The sequence below is a fragment of the Vipera ursinii genome (genome assembly GCF_947247035.1).
Source record: "Vipera ursinii genome assembly, chromosome: 1".
NCBI classification, from domain to species: Eukaryota; Metazoa; Chordata; class Lepidosauria; order Squamata; family Viperidae; genus Vipera; species Vipera ursinii.
In genome coordinates this window covers 304338579-304361737 of record NC_139512.1, presented here as the reverse complement: position 1 = coordinate 304361737, position 23159 = coordinate 304338579, and the positions used below count along the sequence as shown (strand labels likewise).

General features: G+C 40.6%; 2 protein-coding genes across 6 annotated transcripts in view; both read left to right on the top strand.

The window, feature by feature from the left end:
• Nucleotides 1–365: 365 nt before the first annotated feature.
• Nucleotides 366–8014, top strand: SRP9 (signal recognition particle 9). The gene is made up of 3 exons (XM_083358816.1): nt 366–473; nt 1970–2038; nt 7252–8014. Exons 1-3 carry the CDS (start codon nt 402–404, stop codon nt 7369–7371), a joined length of 261 nt encoding a protein of 86 aa, XP_083214942.1. The 5' UTR covers nt 366–401; the 3' UTR covers nt 7372–8014.
• Nucleotides 8015–15654: 7640 nt separating this feature from the next.
• Nucleotides 15655–23159, top strand: part of EPHX1 (epoxide hydrolase 1) — a 30979-nt gene continuing 23474 nt past the window's right edge. For 3 of the 5 annotated variants that reach the window (XM_083352619.1, XM_083352618.1, XM_083352615.1), the window contains exon 1: nt 21686–22753. The gene's annotated coding sequence lies outside the window, so the exon portion shown is untranslated. Of the gene's footprint in view, nt 15671–20724; nt 21617–21685; nt 22754–23159 lie in introns of those variants that run through there. The other 2 variants (XM_083352620.1, XM_083352617.1) reach the window with 2 other exon arrangements.

The window sequence follows — 23159 nt, the reverse complement described above, 5'->3', positions numbered from 1 at the left end:
AGCTGCGACCCGTGATTGCTTTGGCTTCTCTGTCATATCGGCCCTTAAGAGCCGGGACTCAGATCCGCGGCAGCGAGGGAGGTTGTTTTCCCACCCCTCTCTCTCTACACCACGAGGGGGCGCTGTGCTCTGCTCCGCGACCGCTATACTCCGGAAGACGGCGCTCCTCTTGTCTCATTTACACGGTAGAATTTTTCCTCTCCCGCTCCTATAGCAGGAAGAGGCGGAGATGGAGGGGAGGGAGCCACGTTTGAATAACAAGCCTCCCTATTGGTGATAATTCTGAGGTTACCCAATAGGAGAACTCCTTGCTTGCATGTGGGCCGTCTGAAAGCGCCATCTTACTTCTTGTTAAGAGTGCTGAGCTGTACATTCCCGGTCTGCGCGAAAGGGACCCAGCTATGCCGCTTTATCAGACCTGGGAGGAGTTCACTCGCGCAGCGGAGAAACTCTATTTGTCCGACCCTATGAAGGTACTTGGGGCAGTGGAGGTTATTTGAGGCGTGGAGGGTCGGTGGAGGAGAGGTCGGCGGGAATTCATTCAAAAGCCGAGCAGAGGGAAGTGGGGTTGGTGACTCTCTGGACTTGCATGGTTTGGGGGTATTTGTTGCACACTTAGTATAAGCCACTAGGGCGGTTTTCCAATTCTAGTGATGCCGAAGTAGTAATAATTTGCTAGCTTTTCTGAAGTTGGCAAGTATAGAAAAGCTTTAACTTCGCTCAGAATGGAAAGGTATTAATCAAAAGTTTTGATGATTATTATTTTTTTGCGGTGTATTGAATTTGTGACACTTGAGCGTATTGCGTATCTTATGCATCCCTCTTTATCATGTGTCCTAGCTGGAGTTAATTTGGAAGTAACTCTTCTGATAGCGTTATAGTAAGTAGTAAATATGTTGCAGTGATAGGAAGTCTTCCGAACTTATAGTGTTTTTGTTATTTGAATACCAATATTTCTGGATACCCCTATCTGGACCGAGATGCCCTACGTACGGTCACTCATGCACTCGTTACCTCTCGGATAGATTACTGCAATGCTCTCTACATGGGGCTGCCCTTGAAGACCACCCGGAGGCTTCAGCTGTTGCAGAATGCAGCCGCGTGGGTAGTGATGGGAGCATCCCGATACTCCCATATTACACCCCTCCTGCGTGAGCTGCATTGGCTACCAGTTGTCTTCCGGGCGAGATTTAAGGTGCTGGTACTTACCTTTAAAGCCCTACATGGCTTAGGCCCGGGATACTTGCAGGACCGTCTGCTACCGGGAACGACTTCCCATCGCCCAGTGCGCTCACACAGAGTGGGCCTCCTCAGGGTGCTGTCGGCCAGACAATGTTGGCTGGTGACCCCCAGGGGGAGGGCCTTCTCTGTGGGAGCACCAGCCCTTTGGAAGCAGCTTCCCCTTGAGCTTCGGATGGCCCCGGACCTCCGGTCCTTTCACCGCGACCTCAAAACATTTCTCTTTCATCAGGCTGACCTGGATTGATGATGGGTTTTTAAATATGTTTTAATTTTTAACTGTAGTTAATTTATTTTGGGGCTGTTATTTAATTCGTTTTTTAATTTTTGTATTGTTGTTTTTTATTGTTGTAAGCTGCCCTGAGTCCTTTGGGAGATAGGGCGGCATATAAGTCCCAAAAATAAATAAATAAATAAATTTCACTCTTGGATTAAGATTCTTTTGTAGCGGTTGTTGCGTGAGTTGTGCAAAACTTAGACAATCAGCTCCTGTATGTTTATGCAGCAATGTATAAAGGAGATCCATTTGTTGATTTTGTTCATTTCAAGTGGGCCTTGGTTTGGAGTACTCAGATGAAAAAGGGCTAAGGGTTGAAATGCTGTGTGTAACTTGGCACTAACGCAGGTTTGCAAATAGCCATGTTTTTTCACCTTTAAAATTAACTTGTGAAAGTGTACCTGTATTGATGCTATTTTATTTTTCTATAAAATGATTTTTGTGTCATTTCAGGTCCGAGTCGTACTCAAGTACCGACATTGTGATGGGAATCTGTGTATTAAAGTAACAGATGATGTTGTTGTAAGTAAAACTTAGGTGATACAATTTACAATTTTAAATTCTCTTGAGTCCAAACCAGATTTTCAATATCGTTTTAGGAGAAAAACTGGTGGATGTATCAACTGATTTACTGAATACTTCTCAGAGAAGCAGTTGTGTAAACCTAGAAGCATTTAAATCATTTTTATAATATATGTTGTTTTTAGAGTTAGTGCTTTAGCATTTTAAAAGCAGTACCTCAGAATAAATGTGAATTTTTAGAATCCTAATGTCCAGAGTTATGTATAGTGGCAGCCATACAAATCTTTTAAATAAATAACCATATAAATAAAAAAAGCATTTATCTTCTGTTTTACACAAAATCAAAGGCTCTGTCTTAGGCCCAGTATTCAATAGCTTCATAAATGATTTAGATGAGGGGATAGATTTGCAGACACCAAGCTGGCAGGAATGGCCAACACCCCAAACGATAGGGTCAAAATCCAGATGGATCTTCACAGATTTGAATACTGGGCCCTATCTAACAAAATGAAATTCAATGGTGAGAAAAGTAAGATTCTACACTTAGGCAAGAGAAACCAAATGCCAAGTATCAAATAGGTGGTATCTGGCTCAATAGTACAGTAGTAACTGTGAAAGGGATCTTGGAGTCCTAGAGGACAATTACTTAAATATGAACCAGCAGTGCATGTCAGTCGATAAAAAGGCTAACACAGTCCTAGGCTGCATTAACAGAAGGATAGAATTAAGAAGAGCAACAAAGGTAAATTAGGAAATTGGAGTCTAAAACATGAAGAACAGTTGCGGGAATTGGGTATGTCTAGTTTAATAAAAAGAAAGGACTAGGAGTGACATGGTAGCAGTATCCCAATATCTAAGGGGCTGCCACAAAGAAGGGGATCAACCTATTCTCAAAAGCACCTGAAGACAGAACAAGAAGCAATGGATGGAAATTAATCAAGGAAAGAGCCAAACTAGAAATAAGGAGAAATTTCCTGACAGAACAGTCAGTGGGATGACTTGCCTTCAAAAGTTATAGGTGCTCCATCGCTGGAGATTTCCAAGAAGAGATTGGACACCCAGTTGTCTGAAATGGTACAGGGTCTTCTGCTTGAGCAATGGGTTGGATAAGAAGACCTTCAAGGTCCCTTCCAACTCTGTTATTTATAAGGGAAGTGTGATCTTTGCATATATTTAATATATCTTTTTAAACTGCTAAGAACATTAATGTTTTAGACATCCTGGTTAGAGATAGCTGATTCTGCTTAAACTTTGCACTAAAGAATAATTTTAATTATTTCAAAGATCCATACTATCCTTTCTGATCTTCCAATAGTGAGTAACCAGCTGCCTAGGATGTGAAAGTGATTTATTTTGTCCCAGTTGCCAGTGAAAATTTTGAGCCCCCAAGATTAAATAATACTATTAAATTAAAAGGTCTGTCCAATTTCAAAGTAGCAGTGAATATTCCCAAGTACAGAGTGAATATGTTTTGAAAGGCAGTTGAACACAGGGAAGCATATTCAGATAGTGCTTTGTAAAATAGTATCATGAAGTTGATAGTTAAACCCCTTTTAAGTATATGCAAAATCAACTTAAGTGTGGTATAAAACAAAAAACTGTTCCCTCCAAAATCTTTATTTTTTTAAAAAAAATGTTGGGTATTTAGATCCAGATGAAGCTGTCTGCTCTAAATAGGAATTGTTAAACAGAAATATTTATAATATATATATTTTTCAATTTGCTGTCTTCAGTTATTTCAGCTATAATCTTTACATTATTCTAATGTGTAATTTTTCTGCATATTTGTAAGCCTATTTATTGAATGGTTCAAAAATTATGAGAGAGCTTACCTTTGATTTAATTAGACATGTTGATTATTGCATATTACATATATAACACAAAATGCTAGTCTAGATCAACCAGCAGGATTCATATTAATGTTATTAATAATGTGACACAGTTGGAGGTGGAACATGGCTGAATTTGGAAAAGCTACCCAGAGTCATACCTGGTTAATGCTGACTTAGGCGGCCACAAAAAAATTCCAAGACAATAGATAGAATATTGAAATAATATCCTGGTAGAAAGTAAGGTCAGACTAGATTAATATTGTTGCAAAGCAAATTACATAAAAGTGCCTATTTAGTCACTGGGAGTCCACCTTTCCTAAAATGTGTCCTTACTTTTATTTAAAAAATAATAATCTGGTCCTGAGCAATTGCACTTCCTTTTTATATATTTTGTCCTCATAATCACTGCTTCTCCTTTATTAGGTCTTTCACATCATAACAGTTTAATTTACATTGTAAATTTATATTTTAGCAGTTGTTTTATGTCCTCAAGATATGAGAATGAAGAGCAAGATTTGTGTTTTAGACTTTTAAAAACATTTTGATTATGTGCCATCAAGACAATGTTATCTCTGAGTGATCACATAGATCAGACATGTCAAACTCGCGACATCATGTGACGTCACGCAACGTATCGGGAGAGTTTTGCCATTGCCGGCAATGGGGTGGGTGTGGCTTCTGGATGATGTGTCTGGCCCGCAGGCCGGCAGTTTGACACCCCTGACATAGACCTCTCCTCTAATCTAATTCCAGCCTGGTGCTTCAGGTCTCCCAACAGTACATCTATTGCTGTAGTAATCAAGTCCACTCACCTTGCTATTGGTTATCTTCTTATTTTCTCTTTTTTTCTTTCCCAATGTTATGGACATCTGAACCAAGCACAGTCTGCTTAATGTACGCATAATATGATTATTTGAACCAGGTCATTTGTGCCTCGAGTGAAAACTATGATCATAGCATCTGAATATCTTTTCCAAGATTTTCATAGCCACCTTTCCAAGTTCCGAGGTGAAAGCTGATCCTTTTATTGTTCATCATCAATCCTGAAAGGCAGAAGCTATTGACCACATCACTGTCTTCGTTATCAATTCTAAGGCTGATTGCTTTATCATTTGTTTGGCCTTTATATTTAATGATAGGCCCTTTTTTCACTCTGCTCATTGACTTCCATTACTAGAACTTCCAGATCATTTGACATCTATCAGACTAATATCAGCGTAGTGCAGATTATTGATATTTCTTCCTACAGGTTTAAATGCTCCTCTTCTTCCAGTCCAGCCTCACCCAATATATTTTCCACATGTAGGTTGAATAAATAGAGGGTATATAGCCTTGTCTTATTCCTTTGCAAACCTAAAATAAGTCCTTTTGATTATGTTCTGTATAGACTGGCTTTCCTTCCTGTGTCATATAAAGTATGGGCTTTGTATGAAGAAGTTGAGATGTTTTGGGATTCCCATTTTCCTAAGGATATTCCATAACATGATATGGTTGACGTAATTGAAGGTCTTTCTATAATCAGCAAAGCATATATTGATTTATATTTGGTGGTGTTTGACTTTTTCAGTTAACCAGGACGCATCAGCAATGATGTCTATTCTTCCTTTCTATTGTTCCTTTTCTAAAACTAGCTTCATCATCCCACATTTCCATGTATGGCTGTAACCTGCAGAGAAAGTTATTTTGCTAACGTGTATTGTATGATAATTTGCACATTCTGTTAAGTCTTTGATTGTGGTATATAGACTAAGCTCCAATATGTTGACCGCTATGTCGGTTTCCAGATTTGCTGGTATAGTTGAGTTAGAATCAGCTGATTTGTCTTCTGTTGCTTGTCATATTTCTGTAGGCATTCCATCGATACTTGTAGCCTTCTCACTTAGTAATGACCAGCGTGCTCATCTAATTTCATTTGGTTGTGCTAGCAATTCATGTGAACAGGGAGTATCTTCTTAAGTCCTTTAGTTGTCTGAAATATGTACAGAATTTCAATACTGTATACAGCAGTCCCCAAACTGACAGTCGTAACTTGGGCCTGCAATTAGAGTTCTAAATTGTCATGGTCAGAAAGTGGGTCACCATGTGAACTGAACCGATTCTACAACTTTTTTCATGGTGGTGATTAAGAAAATTGTGCAGTCATTAAGCAATTACTCATTGTTTACTGTGGAGCAGTTTTTGCTGGAGAACAGGAAGTAAATACTAGTTTTCAGCAAAACCATTGTAAATCATAATCATATGCCCATTGGGCACTGCAAACGGCTGTAAATGTGGACTGCTTGTTGAATGCTCAAAATGTGATCATGTGGGAACGGGAGATGATGTTGGAACTTTGAAACTGTGTCATAAGAAGCTTGGAGGGGAGGGGGGTCCATTGGAACTTCAAATGTTCGGTAAGTGACCAGTTGTAAATCAAGGAGTTCCTGTATTTCTTCTTTATAAATTTGACTTCTTTGAATCTGTCACTATCCATCCATTGATATCCTTGAGCATATCAATTTGAGATTGGAATCTCCCCGGTTTGAGGTTCTTTTGGAAGATTTTTCTTTATCCCATTACTGCTTAAATCTTTAGTATCTTTATAGATGTCATTGTAACATGGTTTCTTTTTAAAAAAAACAGTTCTCTGAAATTGTTAAATATGTTCTTGAGAACTTTGATATTCTTGGCTTTAAATTCACTTCTTGACAATTTCTGTCATCTGTTGTGATATCCGTTTTGATTTTTTCTGTTTCTTGGTTCTTGGCGATTTCCTTTCAAATTATTTATTTTATTTTGTTTATCATATTTAACACCCACCCATCTTTCTCACAGAGGGAGCTGGGCAGTGTACAATAAAATTTAATTCCACAGTTCCTCTGGTTGTCAACGAGATTCAGGGTTTTAAAATGATTCCAGATGTTCTTAAAAATGGTAGGTATATTTTTAAAATCACAGTATAGAAAGTAGTTGGCTTTATTCATCTGGCATGTTGAATGCAATCGAACCTGAGAGCTTATCACACAGCATTGGATCATCAATCACTTTTTATTGTTTATCCAGATGGTTTTCATTTTTGACAAAATACAGGAGTGCTTGTATCATTGCTTATTCCAGCATAGTGTTGAATTGTGCTTTTGTTAAATTGTTCTTGTACTTCCAGCACTGTTGTCCAAAAAGGTGCTTCTTTTTGGGAGCGGGTAGAAGATCTTAATGCCATGGGTGACTCTGTTGGAAACATATAGTATTGACATAATCCTGGCATTCTTTATGTATCCTTCCCAGAAACATTCCCCCACGGCCACAATGAAACAGCATAGCAGGGGTGTGTGTGTGTGTATCTTTAAAATTATGTTCAGATAAATCTTGATTAGTCTTTTCCCTATGCTTTTTTTCTTTCAGTGTCTACTCTATAGGACAGATCAGGCTCAAGATGTAAAGAAAATCGAGAAATTCCACAGTCAATTAATGCGACTGATGGTAGCCAAAGAATCCCGCAGTGTTACCATGGAAACAGACTGAATATCTGGAAATAAAATGAATGTTCCAGTCACGTATCACAGGAGGAATGTATCTGTTGGATTTGGGCATATTTTGGAATGGATGCACGATGGCATCAAGTGGACTATTAAAATTTAAACTGAGTTTTATAAGGATTTGGGGGCTCCACTTCAGAGTGGCTAGTAGACTATATGCTTTCATTGAAAGCTTCTATTTATTTTTCTTTCAATTTGAGTGAGGAAATATATATGTTCTTTTCTGGAGTTCTTAAAGGTTAAACTATGCTCAAGTCATATATTTATGACTTCCTTTCTTAAATCTTTAGGACATTGCTTAAAAATGGAAGGGGTTCTCTGATGGGTTGAAGAATGTTGTTATATAGAAGGGGGGGTTGTGGAATTTTATGTTCTGTTAAGTTAGCAGTGTATAATCTTTATATATTGGTGTATTATTTAGTTGGCAAATAACATTGATAAAATGTTCTACTGGAAAAACAAGGATGCTTGTGAATCAATTCATGTGTCTAGATATAACAATTCAGAACTGATTCTTGCTTCATAACCGTATAAACTGAAAAACATTTTCTGTTTGTTAACAGGTAATGGTAAAAACAGCTATTTCTGCATTGTATTTAAGATTACTGGCAAAAACACCTTAGGTGAGATGGGCAGCATACAAATTTGATAAATAATTCAAACTGGCTTTGATTTTGAATGATAGAAAGAACTAAAGATGTGCAGAACATTTGATCTTGAATTTATTTATTTAATGGGACTTATATGCCGCCCAAAGGACTCAGGGCGGCTAACAACAATAAAATACAAGTAAAATACAAATATTAAAATTAAAATTAAACTATATCTATAGCCCCAACTACAAGCAATAAAACCTTAAAACCATATTAAAAAACCCCTTATCAGTCCAGGTCGGCCTGTTGGAAAAGAAATGTCTTAAGGTCACAACGAAAGGACTGGAGGTCTGGGGTCATCCGGAGATCCAGGGGAAGCTGATTACACAGGGCAGGTGCCCCCACAGAAAAGGCTCTCCCCCCGGGGGCTGCCAGCCGACATTGTCTGGCCGACGGCACCCTGAGGAGGCCCTCTCTGAGCGCACAGGGCGACAGGAAGTCGTTCCTGGGAACAGACGGTCCTGCAGGTATCCCAGGCCTAAGCCGTGTAGGGCTTTAAAGGTAAGAACCAGCACCTTAAATCTCACCCAGAGGGCAACCGGTAACCAATGCAGCTCACTCAGGAGGGGTGTAATATGGGAGTATTGGGATGCTCCCATCACAACCCCCACACGGCCGCATTCTGCACCAGCTGAAGTCTCCGGGTGGTCTCCAAGGGCAGCCCCATGTAGAGAGCATTGCAGTAATCAACATGGGAGGTGTTCTGTACCAGCCTACTACCGGCCCTGCAGAAAAGGCAGGGACAACCCCTTTACAAACGGCAAGAGGCTGGAACTAAGCCTGCCAAATTTATTGTTGTTGTTGTTAGTTGCGAAGTCATGTCCGACCCATCGCGACCCTATGGACAATGTTCCTCCAGGCTTTCCTGTCCTCTACCATCTTCTGGAGTCCATTTAAGCTCACGCCTACTGCTTCAGTGACTCCATCCAGCCACCTCATTCTCTGTCGTCCCCTTCTTCTCTTGCCCTCAATCTTTCCCAGCATTAGGCTCTTCTCCAGTGAGTCCTTCCTCCTCATTAGGTGGCCAAAGTATTTGAGTTTTAGCTTCAGGATCTGGCCTTCTAAAGAGCAGTCAGGGTTGATCTCCTCTAGGACTGACCGGTTTGATCGCCTTGCAGTCCAAGGGACTTGCAGGAGTCTTCTCCAGCACCAGAGTTCAAAGGCCTCAATTCTTTGGCGCTCAGCCTTTCTTATGGTCCAACTTTCACTGCCATACATTGCAACTGGGAAGACCATAGCCTTGACTATACGCACTTTTGTTGACAGGGTGATGTCTCTGCTTTTTAGTGTGCTGTCTAGATTTGCCATGGCTTTCCTCCCGAGGAGCAAGCGTCTTTTAATTTCTTGACTACAGTCCCCATCTGCAGTGATCTTGGAGCCCAGGAAAATAAAATCTGTCACTACCTCCATTTCTTCCCCATCTATTTGCCAGGAATTGAGAGGGCCGGATGCCATGATCTTGGTTTTCTTAATGTTTAGTTTCAACCCAACTTTTGCACTCTCCTTCTTCACTCGCAACAAGAGACTCTTCGGTTCCTCTTCACTTTCTGCCATTAGAGTGGTATCATCTGCATATCTTAGGTTGTTGATATTTCTTCCAGCAATCTTAATTCCAACTTTTGACTCCTCTAGCCCTGCCTTTCTCATGATGTGCTCTGCATATAAGTTAAATAGGCAAGGCGACAGTATACAGCCTTGCCGGACACCTTTCCTAATTTTGAACCAATCAGTGGTTCCGTGTCCAGTTCTCACTGTTGCTTCTTGGCCCGCATATAGGTTTCTCAAGAGACAAATAAGATGGTCTGGTACTCCCATCTCTTTAAGAACTTGCCACAGTTTGTTATGATCCACACAATCAAAGGCTTTAGCATAGTCAATGAAGCAGAAGTAGATGTTTTTCTGGAACTCTCTAGCTTTCTCCATGATCCAGCGTATGTTGGCTATTTGATCTCTAGTTCCTCTGCCTCTTTGAAATCCTGCCTGTACTTCTGGTAGTTCTCGATCCACATACTGCTGGAGTCTAGCTTGTAGGATTTTAAGCATAACTTTACTAGCATGAGAAATGAGTGCAATGGTGCGATAGTTTGAACATTCTTTGGCACTGCCTTTCTTTGGAATTGGAATGTAAACTGATCTTTTCCAATCCTGTGGCCACTGTTGAGTTTTCCAAATTTGCTGGCAAATTGAGTGTAGCACTTTTACTGCATCGTCTTTTAAGATTTTGAATAGCTCAGCTGGAATACTGTCACCTCCACTAGCTTTGTTGTTGCTCAGCTTTTCTAAGGCGCACTTCACTTCACATTCTAGGATGTCTGGCTCGAGGTCAGTGACCACCTCATTGTGATTATCAGGGACGTTAAGCTCATTCTTGTATAGTTCTTTGTCATTTTACCATCTCTTCTTAATCTCTTCTGCCTCTGTTAGGTCCCTGCCATTTTGGTCCTTTATCATGCCCATTTTTGCATTGAACGTTCCCTTCATCTCTCCAATTTTCTTGAAAAGATCTCTGGTCCTCCCTATTCTATTGTTTTCTTCTATTTCTTTGCACTGTTCATTTAAGAAGGCATTCTTATCTCTTCTAGCTATTCTCTGGAATTCTGCATTCAATTGGGCGTATCTTTCTTTTTCTCCCTTGCCTTTTGCTTCCCTCCTTTCCTCAGCTATTTGCAAAGCTTCCTCAGACAGCCATTTTGCTTTCTTGCATTTCTTTTTCTTTGGGATGGTTTTGGTTGCTACCTCTTGTACAATGTTGCGAACCTCTGTCCATAGTTCTTCAGGCACCCTGTCTATCAGATCTAATTCCTTAAATCTATTTGTCACCTCTACTGTATATTCAATGGGGATATGATTTAATTCATACCTGACTGACAGGTTAACATAAAACAGAGCAAAACAAGACACAAACCATGAAACAGGAGCTATTCAAACGGTTGCCTTCAGGAAACCAGCCCTCCCACGCATTCCCCTTTTAAACAGTTCAGGGCGTGGCTTCTCTCTGCCTCCTTCCGAGGTGCCCCATTGCCTTCCTCTGTTTACTCCTCATTGACTGCCTCCTGTGTCGGGCGTCCTTGAACAGGGCCAGCTGTGGGTCCTCTTCACGCTGTCAGGCTCACACAACTGGGTCTGCGTCGTAACCAGATGGGAGGGGCCTGTCTGAGGGCTCTCATCAGCAAGCTCTCCCAACACCCTCAGCAACCTCTCCAACACCCTCCTCTGAATCGTCCGACCCAACTGCCGAACCCACAGGCTGACCCTGAATCACAACAGGAGGTAATGAGCGCATGAGTGACCGTACGTAAAGCATCTCGGTCCAGATAGGGGCGTAACTAGCGCACCAGGCGAACCTGGGCAAATGCCCCCCTGGCCACAACTCCTATATGAACTTCTAAACTGAGTCGTGCATCCAGGAGGACGCCTAAGTTGCACGCCCTATCAACGGGAGGTAACACCTGTCCCCCCATAACCAAAGATGGAACATCCTGGACTACACGTGATGCCGGTACGTAAAACCACTCAGTCTTGGCCGGGTTGAGTTGGAGCCTGTTCTTCCCCATCCAGATTCGTATCGCTTCCAGGCAATGGGACATCACGTCAAGGGCATCACTGGGTTGGTTCAGGGTAGAAATGAAAAGCTGGGTATCATATTGATGATATCTTACCCCGAAACCACAGATGGCTTCATATAGATGTTGAACAGGAGGGGAGAGAGGACCAACCCCTGGGGCACCCCACAATCGAGGGGCCTCGGGGTTGACCTCTGCCCTCCTGCCAACACCATCTGCGAACAGCCCGAGAGGTAGGAGGAGAACCACCGTAAAACGGTGCCTCCCACTCCCAACCCCCCGAGACGTCGCAGCAGGATACCATGGTAGATGGTATCAAAAGCCACTGAGAGATTTAATAGGACCAGGACAGAGGAATAACCCCTATCCCGGGCCCGCCAGAGATCACCAGCACAACCAATGCCGTTTCCGTGCTGTACCCAGGCCTGAAACCCAATTGGTACGGATCCAGATACTCAGTTTCCTCCAGGACCAGCGGGAGCTGCCGTGCCACCACGCTCTCAACAACCTTCGCAAGAAAGCGAAGGTTGGAGACAGGACAAAAATTATTCAAAATAGCTGGGGCCAAGGCAGGTTTCTTGAGGAGGGGCCTCACCACCGCCTCCTTCAAAGCGGCAGGGAAGCACCCCTCACTCAAAGACGCATTAATCACTGCCTGGAGCCAGCCTCGTGTGACTTCCCGAGCCACATAAACCAGCCAGGAGGGACACGGATCCAACAAACACATGGCGGCACTTAATTTCCCCATGATCCTGTCCACTTCATCCGGAGTCCTCCCAAATAATGTCAGCCAGACCCGTCGTTTCCCCCTCGTCAGATACTGCCCAGTCGGAGTCCAGACCGGTCTGGATCTGAGCAATTTTGTCCAGCAGATGCTGACTAAACTCCTCGGCCTGTCCTCGCAAGGGGTCCTCCCCTGTCCCCTGATTTAAAAGGAAATGGGTCACCCTAAACAGGGTGGCCGGGCGATTATCTGCGGACGCAATGAGGGTGGCGAAGTAGGCACGCTTCGCCACCTCCATTGCCACAAGGTAAGATCTGGTAAAAAATCTTAACTGTGTTCAGTTAGATTTGGACCGACTGGATCTCCAAATGCTCTCTAGGCCCCTCCTCCGGCGCTTCATCTCCCGTAGGTCCACTGAAAACCAAGGGGCCAACCGGGAACTGCGCCGGGTCAGAGGCCGCAAAGGCACAACGTGGTCGAGAGCTTCAGAAGCAGTGCGTTGCCAGATGAATTGCTCCAGATGTAAAATTTAAGGAGTCAGCCTGCTTCTAATACAAAACTGAAACACTTCTGCTATTCTTGAAACACCTGTTTCACACTTGAATGAGACACTTTGCAAAATATCACATTAAAATGGTTTGAAACCAGATGTTTCCCAAGGCGTATGAATAAAATTGTGTGCAGAACTTTTAAATAACTTACTGAAACCAGCATTCAAGTGACATAATTTCTTTTCATATGAAATGCTAAATTAAGTGGTGGTGTACACATGGGACTATGTAGTATTAAATACAGTTAATGAGAACAAAAGCCTCCCAATCACAAAGTATAAAATAGTATGCATAGTTTGCCAATAATAAAAATTCATATTAAATGGTTTTTCTGAAACAAGGAAATGTTTACTAAGAAAATAATGCTCAAATGTTTTATTACAGAGTTATCACCGTCTCTGGGGAATTGCAATGATCAGAGACGTGCAAAGCTTATTGTTCCAGGGATGAAATGTTTTATAAAATGTGGAAATTTTTAAACTCTGAATTATACCAATCCAGCTGAATTTGTGGCCCATTTCTCTTGACGTAGATCACTCTGAAAAACCATGAACCACTTTTCAGTTCTTGACATACAAATCTGCAAGTGTTACATACTTTCATTTTCAGGATATGGAATGCTTGCTTTTTGCAAATTCCTTGTGCAAGAATTTTCAGCTGAGATGGGATCCATGAATGTGCAAATATCCAATTAAAAGGCTAATTAACATAGTCAGCTATCAAGAATGCAGATTATCTTGTACACTATCTTGTCATGCATATAAGGATCACTCTCTGCATTGTGGTAGATGAAGAAAAGAAATAAGGTAAATGAAAATGAGAGAGAGCTTGAGGATATTGTTTGGATCTTCATTTTGTTTTCATCTATCCTAATATTTTATGTCTCTGTGACTTCCAATTCCAAGAAAACCTGCAACACAAGTGCAGCAGCAACATCTTCCTATTCAGGTTTCCAGAAACATGCTGAGTGAATTGCTGCTTTGAATATACAGTAGGAAGATATATAGAGACATCAGCACTAATATCAAATGGTTCTCATAACGTTATGCAATTCGTTCCAATTACTTCAAAGGTAATTATATGGGGCAGGGCTTAGTTTATTATGCAAAGATTGATTAAAGAAACTAGTTCTTAGTTTAATCCCTAAGATATAGTAAGCTCTGCTTGAGCTGGTTGGCTATACCATCAATTTTGTAATTTCAGAACATGGTACATAAGTGATCTGTGGTGTTTTCTTTAACTAAAATATGCTGTTATAATCTTGTGAAGAAATATAATCTAGAAAACACTCTTCATACTTGAACTAATAAACTGCTCTTTAGAAATTAAATGCAAATTGGGAAATGAGCAGGAATATACTGGTTTCAATTACCTTTCCAGTTGAGAAAAAAAATTCCATAGCTTCACGGTCAAAGTATTTCTTAACTAGTCTGTTTTAGAGTTTGGGTAGTGCACTAATTTAAAAACCTTACAGTAAGTGGAACCTGCACTATGTAATGCTTCTAATCAGGGTACCACCTATGCCAGGGGTAGGCAACCTCGGCTCTTTTATGACTCATGGACTTCATAGCTGACTCAGGAATTCTGGGAGTTGAAGTCCATGAGTCATAAAAGAGCCGAGTTTGCCTACCCCTGACCTATGCTATCTCCCAGGGCATTCCATTCACTTTTATTTCCTCCCTGCCTGTCAGTCTGCATTCTGTGCCCACTGAGCATACTTAAGAAATCCTGGAGCGTTCTCGAGAGCAATGTTTCTCAATCTTAGCAACTTTAAGACAAGTGGACTTCAACTCCCAGAATTCCCCTGCCAGAAACACCGCTCTAGACTAGAGGGTTCACCACCACAAGAAAAATTGCTTCCTAGCAGGGAATTTCCAGGACTGGTTTCCATACTGAAGCCTTGATCCTTTTTATGGATATTGGCACCAAAAAAAACGACCACTTCTGCTGAAATTAAATGTATCTAGAAAGCAACAAATTTAAATGTTGAGAAGGAATAGTCTTCTAAAGACTCCACCATGTAGTCAGTTTATTTGTTGATGAATACTCATTTCATGAGATTACTTCTGCTAACAAAATAAGATTTTGGGGGGAAAAATCTATTTAAAAAAAAGCAGATACACTGCTGTAGAAATTGGTTTATGAGAATGCTAATATATCTAGTTTCCTTCCTTACTGAAGTAATGCTAAGTCACAATTCTGGAACACATCTCACATCCAGACATTTCTCCTCGTCCTTTTTGCCCCCAATCTGGCATAGTATAAAGTAGGTTTATTCATAGTTTCCCAACGTAATTTATAGGCCAAATTTGGAATATTGGTAACATGTAAATGTGCTGCTTTACCTTTTCTTATATCTACGCAAGGTAATGACTTGAGGCCCAATACTGAATGAGAATGTATAAGATTTAGCAAAAAAACAAACACAAGATCTATTTTAGATCTCTCGTTTTGCCTCTTCCAGGCCTTGCTTTTTCTCCTCCTTTTTTTTTCCATCTTTTCATCAAAGCTCCCCCAAGATATTTGGCTGCCTGCGGTAAAATGGCACTATTTCCCCTCTTTACGTACTGAGGTGGGCAGTCGTTCGGACAGTACGGCGCGGTAATATCGGGTGCTGCAGCTCAGTCCCTTCAACCTCACGGAGCTTGGGAGAAAAGGGAAGAAGACTTTGGCAGCCGTCTATAACGCGGACCGAAGCAGGAGATTCTGAAGAACTACATTTCCCAGCCTTCTTTTAAGATTTAAGCTTCCGTTCCCCGGCTTCACCGCGACGACGCGTGCGTTGGAAGTGCTGGTGGGAGGTTCTGACCTGTTTTGGGAAGGATGGGGGGGGGGGTGTCGATGAAATTGCGGGTCTTTACAGAGCTTTCAGTTTGTAATGAAAATTTAAGCCAGGGGTCTTCAAACTTGGCCCTTTTATGACTTGTGGACTTCAACTCCCAGAATTCCTCAGCCAGCCCTGCTGGCTGAGGAATTCTGGGAGTTGAAGTCCACAAGTCATAAAAGGGCCAAGTTTGAAGACTCCTGATTTAAGCCTTCCGTACATCGTGCATTCTGTCTCTTCTGCGTTGATTCCTTCCTCACTGACAACATTCACACCGCTCGCCAACAGCCTAAGCAGCCGCAGGGAAATCTTTTCGATCGTGGGAATCATCTTCATATCTGGCTCAGGCAAGGGGGGCTGGGGGAAAAACCTCGGCGTAGGGGTGGGATAACCCATTTCCCGCTGGCGTTTCCTAACGCAGTACTACAATTGGGAGAAAATGAAGCGTTGGCGTAGGTGTCTGCGCCTTGTCACGATCCGGTCTGAAAAGATTGTCCTTTTCCTCCCGATACGTGTTCCTGCATTCACACGATTTTGTGTTTCAAGTTTTAAGCTCTTGAATCCCACAACTTGAGCAAGCAAGCACTGTATTGTACGCAACTTGTAAAGCAACCGCAGGAGAAGTTAAGGGTTGAAAAGTCTCATCCTCGTTCTTTACGATCGTTAAGATTTTAAGATTTGCTTAAGAAGTCTCAGGAAAGTTTCACGATGTGGGGATTCAGGGTGTTGAGATGAATACTTTTTTAAACACAAAACAACAAGATGTAGGCCCCAGTGGCAATTTTAAAAGCTTTAGCTTGGCGGTGAGGATCTCAAGTTGGAAATAGATAAGTAGCCATCAGCTAAGCATTAATCCTAACCCCTATTTTATTAATTAGATCACTACAGTTCCTGATAAGGCTGTTATTTTTTGATGTTCAGTTTTAACCCTGCCACCCCCAAATCCAGTGGTTTTGAGAAATCTTCCTACTTGAGGAAGCATAGGAAAGGAGAGGGAGGAAGAAATCTGGAATGGAAAGGATGTGCAAGAATATTCCTCTTTCCCCACAGATTGAAAGGAGAATTAAAATGTTGCCTTCATAGCCTGTGAAATACTGCAGTTTTTCAAGATGTATTCTTGATCCCTGACAACAACAATTCCACCACAGAAAAATGTCAAAAAGAGACCCTCGCTTATAACTGCATGATTGTAGCTGGCAAAAGCTTTGCTTTTTTTTACTTGGACTCAAACAAGAAAATGGGTTTTGAGTTTACCTCCCATGTTTCTTGATATAACCAGACTTGGATGATAGCATCTTATTCCAAAGACAACTTGATTCAGACAATCAAATCCTGAGAACAGAGAATGGAACAGATCAGCCTGGACTACAACTTTCATTAGACATCTTTATTTTCTGGGACCTGCTAAGGCTCTGATGGTAGCTCAGAACAAATTTTAGCACTTTTGCTTTTGTGTATTTTCACTAAGACTTTTAGGCTGAGCTTTTGCACTTCTTTGTTCTTGGAGTCAGCTGGTGGCAACCTAGCTTTTCTTCTCCATGAGTTTTTGAACCTATCTGAAAATGACTTGGCATGGGATAGGCGTTACGTCAGTTTAAGGCTGAGGAATTCAGAGGCTCTGAATCTCATTGAAGAACTGTGGTCATTACTTTTCAACCTAACGTGCTTTGTAAGGTTGTTTGAAAAATGAAATAGGGAGTGTGCACCTACTCACAGGGGTGTCAAATTGCCGGCCCATGGGCCGGTTGCATCATACGGAGGCCGCGCCCACCCCAGGTCCAGCAATGCAAAAAAAGTCGCAACATGTCACGTGACATGGCGAGTTTGACACCCATGACCTACTGCTTTTAGTTGTTCAGAGAGGGCAGAGATCAAGCAGCAAGAACAAGAAGGATAGTCAAAGCTTGTGAATCCAGGTGATAATAGAGCCTTAGCAGTTCCCAAAAAATAAAGATGTCTGTCTGATGAAGGTTGTAGTCCAAACTGATCTGTTCCATCCTCTGTTCCCAGGTTTTGATTATCTGAATCAAGTTATCTCTGAAATAAGATCCAGGTGTTCAGTTTCCATAGAAACAGAGGTCCCTTGTCTGCAACTGTAAGACATTTAGACAAAGTGAAAGGAAATATTTAAAATCATTTTTAGCTGCTTTTTGGGATCTTATATATGTTATTGAATAATTTATTCTGTTGCAAAAATGGTTTATATCATGTACAATACTAGCTACTCTCACAATATAAATATTAAACAATTCAATAATTATGAAGATTAAAAATGCAATTTTGAAAAGTTATTCTACCTTTATTATTTTTATAAATAATTCAAGGTGAACATAGCTAATACTCTTTCCTATTTTCCTGACGACAACAACAACAACAACTTTTTGAGGTGAGTTTGGCTGAGAAAGAGTGACTGGCCCAAGGTCACCCAGTTGGCTTTCATGCCTAAGGCAGGACTAGAACTCAGAGACTCCTGGTTTCTAACCTGGTACATTAATCACTAGACCAAACTGGCTCTGAGCACTTATTCAGCTAAAAAGCTAAAATCATATATATGGCTAAATTATTTACACAAGGATATATACTCTTAACCTTGTAAACTGCCCCGAAATTTTGATGAAAATCTGTGTCACACTTTGAATAAATAAATACAGCTTGTACAGTCTATACAGTTTCTTCATTGTTTTAAAGAATAAAGAATAAAGGAGAGAAGCAACCTAGAACTAAGGAGAAACTTCCTGACAGAACAATTAACCAGTAGAACAACCTGCCTCCAGAAGTGGTGAATGCTCCAACACTGGAAGTTTTTAAGAAGAGACTGGACAGCCATTTGTCTGAAATGGTATAGGGCAGGGGTAGGCAACCTTGACTATTTTATGACTTGTGGCTCAGGAATTCTGGGAATTGAAGTCCACGAATCATAAAAGAGCCATGGTTGCCTACCCCTGGTATAGGGTTTCCTGCCTGAGCAGGGGGTTGGACTTCCCTTTCAACAACAACATCATCGTCGTCATCATCATCATCATCATCATCATCATCATCATCATTATTATTATTATTATTATTATTATTATTATTATTCAAAGTGAATATACCTATATGACTATGTGCCATTTGTCACCATTTCATATCAAGAACCACCATTGCAAGTTGCACAGAAGTTGGAAACTCTTCATCAGTTTCTTCCAATTCTGGTACACAAAGTCCTTGACTTCAATAGGTAACTGTTGACATCATCAAGGCATGATGTTTGGAACTTACTTTGCCCTTCCCAAGACTGTTAAGTAATTAAATAATTGTGTTTTTTCTCACATTTCTTTCTGCCTCAAATGCTACTGTGAAGTCAATGTAAGAGGCCATGTTAAATCCATTTTTATGTATAATATTCAGGGAACTGATAGGGTACATTCAGAGACCGTAATAGAATATGTAAACAGCATTGAGTTTGGTTGAAATTAATCCTGTTTTTTTCTGTTGCACATGCCTTAAATTACTGAGCTGTAGAATCCAGCTGTCTTGGATTCAGCTGGTGGCAATGGCAGCCTAGCTTTTCTCCTCCTTATATTTCTGAACCTACTGTCTGAAGATGACTTACTCGATTTTGGCAACTTTAAGATGCCTGGATTTCAACTCTCAGAATTCCAGTCCAGGTATCTTAAACATATCAAAGTTGAGAAACACTGACAAAGTAAAATAATTAAATAATTGTAGTTTTTCTCACATTTTTTTCTGCCTCAAATGCTACTATGATGATATCAGTTATGCTAATGGAGTATAACAATTATTTTGATATCATCACACTAACCAATTACAACACAGTGATCACACCCTGTTGAATTGTGAGCACAGACAGTAGAAGATCTCATTGATGGCTCAGCTTAAACTTAGGAGACATTCCCTGAATATCCCTGACATTCCAAAAATGAAGGTACTATACACAAAGACACTCCATACTGAGGAAAACAAACAGATAACCCAGGACTTAAAAAGAATATATAGAACATCTAAATTAGTGACTGTGATTTGTCTCTTAATATTCATTTGCAAAAAGGAGCAGAAAACTGGGGTACAGGTTTATGTATGTGTGAATGTGTGCATGTATGCATCTTTAAAGAGAAAGAATCTGTTCTCTATTCTTGTTCTGGGTTACTTAAGAAATTTGTTATTTAATATTTTTTTCTGTTTACATTTTGTTTCTTCTTAAATCTGTTGTTGTAATATAGTATGGTTGCCTGTGTTTTTTCAGCTACAGATAGTCCTCGACTTACGACCACAATTGAGCCCAAAATTTCTGTTGTTAAGTGAGACATATAAGTGAATTTTGCCCCATTTTGCAACATTTCTTGTGACAGTTGTTAAATGAATCACTGCAGTTAATAACTTAGTAATCCAGTTGTTAAGTGAATCTGGCTTTTCCATTTACTTTGTTTGTCAGAAAGTCACAAAGGATGGTCACATGATCTTGGCACATAGCAATGGTCATAAAAATGAACCAGTTGCCAAGCATCTGAATGTTGATCATATGATCATGGGGAAGATGCAAAGGTCATAACTTTGAAAAACGGTCATAACTCACATTTTTCAATGCCATTGTAACTTTGAACAGTCACTAACCAAACTGTTGTAAGTTGAGAATTATCTATAGTCAATTACTTATGCACATGTCTTTGCCCAGCAATGATCTTAATATAAAATAATGTATTTTGCAAATTTTATATCCAAGCGGAGAATAACATACTGGATCCCTTTGTGTTTTATACTATTTTATCAATATAAGCTATTTATTACTAGCAACTTAGTTCATTGCTGCTAGAATATTTATTGTTTTCTTATTTATTTCCACTAACAAACAAACTTCTGAATGGGTTGGATCATAAATCTCAGTATCCCAAACTCGTCTGCCTTTGCAGATTATTCCAAAGGTACTTTTTCAAAAGCCAACCAGACTTGCTTTGTTTTTTCCTTGAAGATGGTTCACTTCTGATCCAAGAAGCAGTTCAGTTCTGAACTGAAGAAGCTTATTAGATGAGATGTGAAACATCTTCAAACAAAGAAAGTCCAGTTGCCTATTGAAAAAGCACCTGTTGAAAAAGACCTGGATGACTGAGAATCTCCACAGTCATTGCAGGTTATGACTACTGTAGTCAGATCCCCAAGAATGTCAGGTGGGGAAGGTTTTGTGTTACTTGTTGTGATTCCTCACCAGCCAGTGGATCCGGCAGCTGAGTCTGAGGAATCAGATGAAGAGGAGGGGCCTGGAGTGACATTAGAGTCAGAGGAAGGCTCTGAGGAGCTCCAAAACTTACAGTCAGACGAGGAGCCTGGCCCCTCTACTCGCGCTCAGGCTGAGACACAGCTGTGCTGGGAGCCTGAGTTGGACAGTGATGAAGAACAGCTGGGACAAATCCAGGATGTATGAAAGCATAGGCAAGAGAAGTGAGTAGGACAGAGGAATGCAATGGGGCGACTTCAAAGGCAAAGGAGAAGGCATTAGGAAGCCATGCCTTGGCTGAATTATAAAAGGGAAGGTGTGGGAGGTGCTGATTGCCGAAGGCAACCGTTCGTGTTGAGGACCAAGTTTCTGTGGACTATGTTTGTTTGCCTCAGACATTGCCTCAGGTCTGTGAGAATAAAAGGGGTTGGTTTTTCTTGCAGTTCCTGCCTGTTTCTTGGAAGAGAGGTTTCTCCTTGTGAGCATAACAAGGACTCACACAATGTGGAAGTCTGTAATATCTTTTTAGAGGAGCCTTTTAGGACATGTTCACTCTTAATACCATGCCTTTTTCTCTTTTCTCCTAATCTATTATTGTCCAATGGTTAATGTATCTGCTTTAATATACAGTACCTGCATCGGTGTCTCATGCATACATACAGAAGGAGCTTTGATTATCTGTTGTGACTCCAACCTTGCCATGTTTTGTACGCACACACCTACAGGGGCCACTGATTCAAAGTGGAAAAATATAGATACCTTCTATGGCCACTGGTAAAGGGGATGGAAAGGATTCCAGAAGCCATGGGGTTTGCATATTTTCCCTGTGTGACTTGGCATTCTTTCCTACTGAATGGAATGCAGGAAACAAATGAAGGAAAAGGGCCTCACTATTTTGTCTATAAACATAATAACTCTCCCAAAACTGAACAGAGTGGGATCAAACTATGTTGAGAAGAGAAGCCAGGAAAAGAAACAGAACAAGATCTTACTGGCAAAGGCCAGGTATGAAGGAGTCTGTTTCATGCTCCCGTAGAAAAGAGTGACAGATATAGGAATATAGCAGAGGGTTTTTTTTTCATGAGCTATTAAATGCAGCCATTTTTACCCAAGATCAAAAAGTCCTTGGTTGAAAGACCAGAGCTATGTATGGAATGGAAGAAGTTAGTCTTGCCACCTCTTCTCAATCTAATCCACTTCAATGAGTTGTTGTCAGGATGGATTATTGAAGAATTATGTACTTCACTCTGTAGACGAAGGGCAAAATAAATAGACTTTGTAATGGATTACATCAGCTAAGTTATTAGAACTGAAATCCCATTTAAATCAATGGGCAAAACTAATCTGAATTTGTTAATTCTATTAAATGGAAACTTTAACTAATTTCATCCAAATCCATGAATTTTGAATTACAACCCTCCCTCCCTTCCTTCCTTCCTTCCTTCCTTCCTTCCTTCCTTCCTTCCTTCCTTCCTTCCTTCCCTCCTTCCTTCCTTGCTTCCTTTTTTATTTTTATTTTTCGAGTGATTAAATCCTCAAGAGCAATTCAACAAAAAAGCTTAGCTTTTAGAAAGCTCAGAACATGTTATTGGACATACCCAATTACTTCAGTGAACAGGCTCCTACATGCCACTATTAATCTTCTCATCATTTTTTTGTAACAATTGGCACGTGATATTATTGCATGAAATTTAATATTAAACAAATAATTGGTCAGGTTCCTAAGAGTACTGGCATTTTCCAAAATTATCTTCCCACGACACATAGCAAGGAGGCTTTAAAAAGAGTTTGGATATTGCATGAGTTCTCCCATGAAGAGAAAAACAAGTCAGAGAGCCCACTGGGTAAGTCTGACCTTCGGCTCATTTTGTTCTCTGGTTTTCTGAATATATTCATTTATGTGATTACTACATGCAGTGCTAGCTTAAATAGGTTCTTTTTGATAGAAAACAAAACATGTTAAAACGAAGAAAATAATTTTGGTTTTCTACTTTCCAGCTTCCACTTCTAGGTGGAACTAATTTTCCTTTTTCCATTAGTCATTTTTCTCTCCTTTCTTGGGAAGACACTGGCTTCTGTTATGAATGTCTTCAATGGCAACATTTTAAAAAAGGAGGGAGGAATCAATCTGTCAAATAAAATGCTGCAGATAAGTTCCCAACTGAGGGAAAGCGTCTAAGAGACACTAATTCCTCACTGAGAAATGCTGGTTAGGCTCCTGGAGTTTCTATTGACAAGCAGTTTTTTTTA

What these genes read in the sequence shown, in the direction of transcription:
- SRP9 (XM_083358816.1), top strand. Translation starts at nt 402, where the DNA reads ATGCCGCTTTATCAGACCTGGGAGGAGTTCACTCGCGCAGCGGAGAAA. An exon ending in ATTTGTCCGACCCTATGAAG is followed by an intron (nt 474 to 1,969) that starts GTACTTGGGGCA and finishes GTGTCATTTCAG; the next exon opens with GTCCGAGTCGTACTCAAGTA. An exon ending in AAGTAACAGATGATGTTGTT is followed by an intron (nt 2,039 to 7,251) that starts GTAAGTAAAACT and finishes TTTTTCTTTCAG; the next exon opens with TGTCTACTCTATAGGACAGA.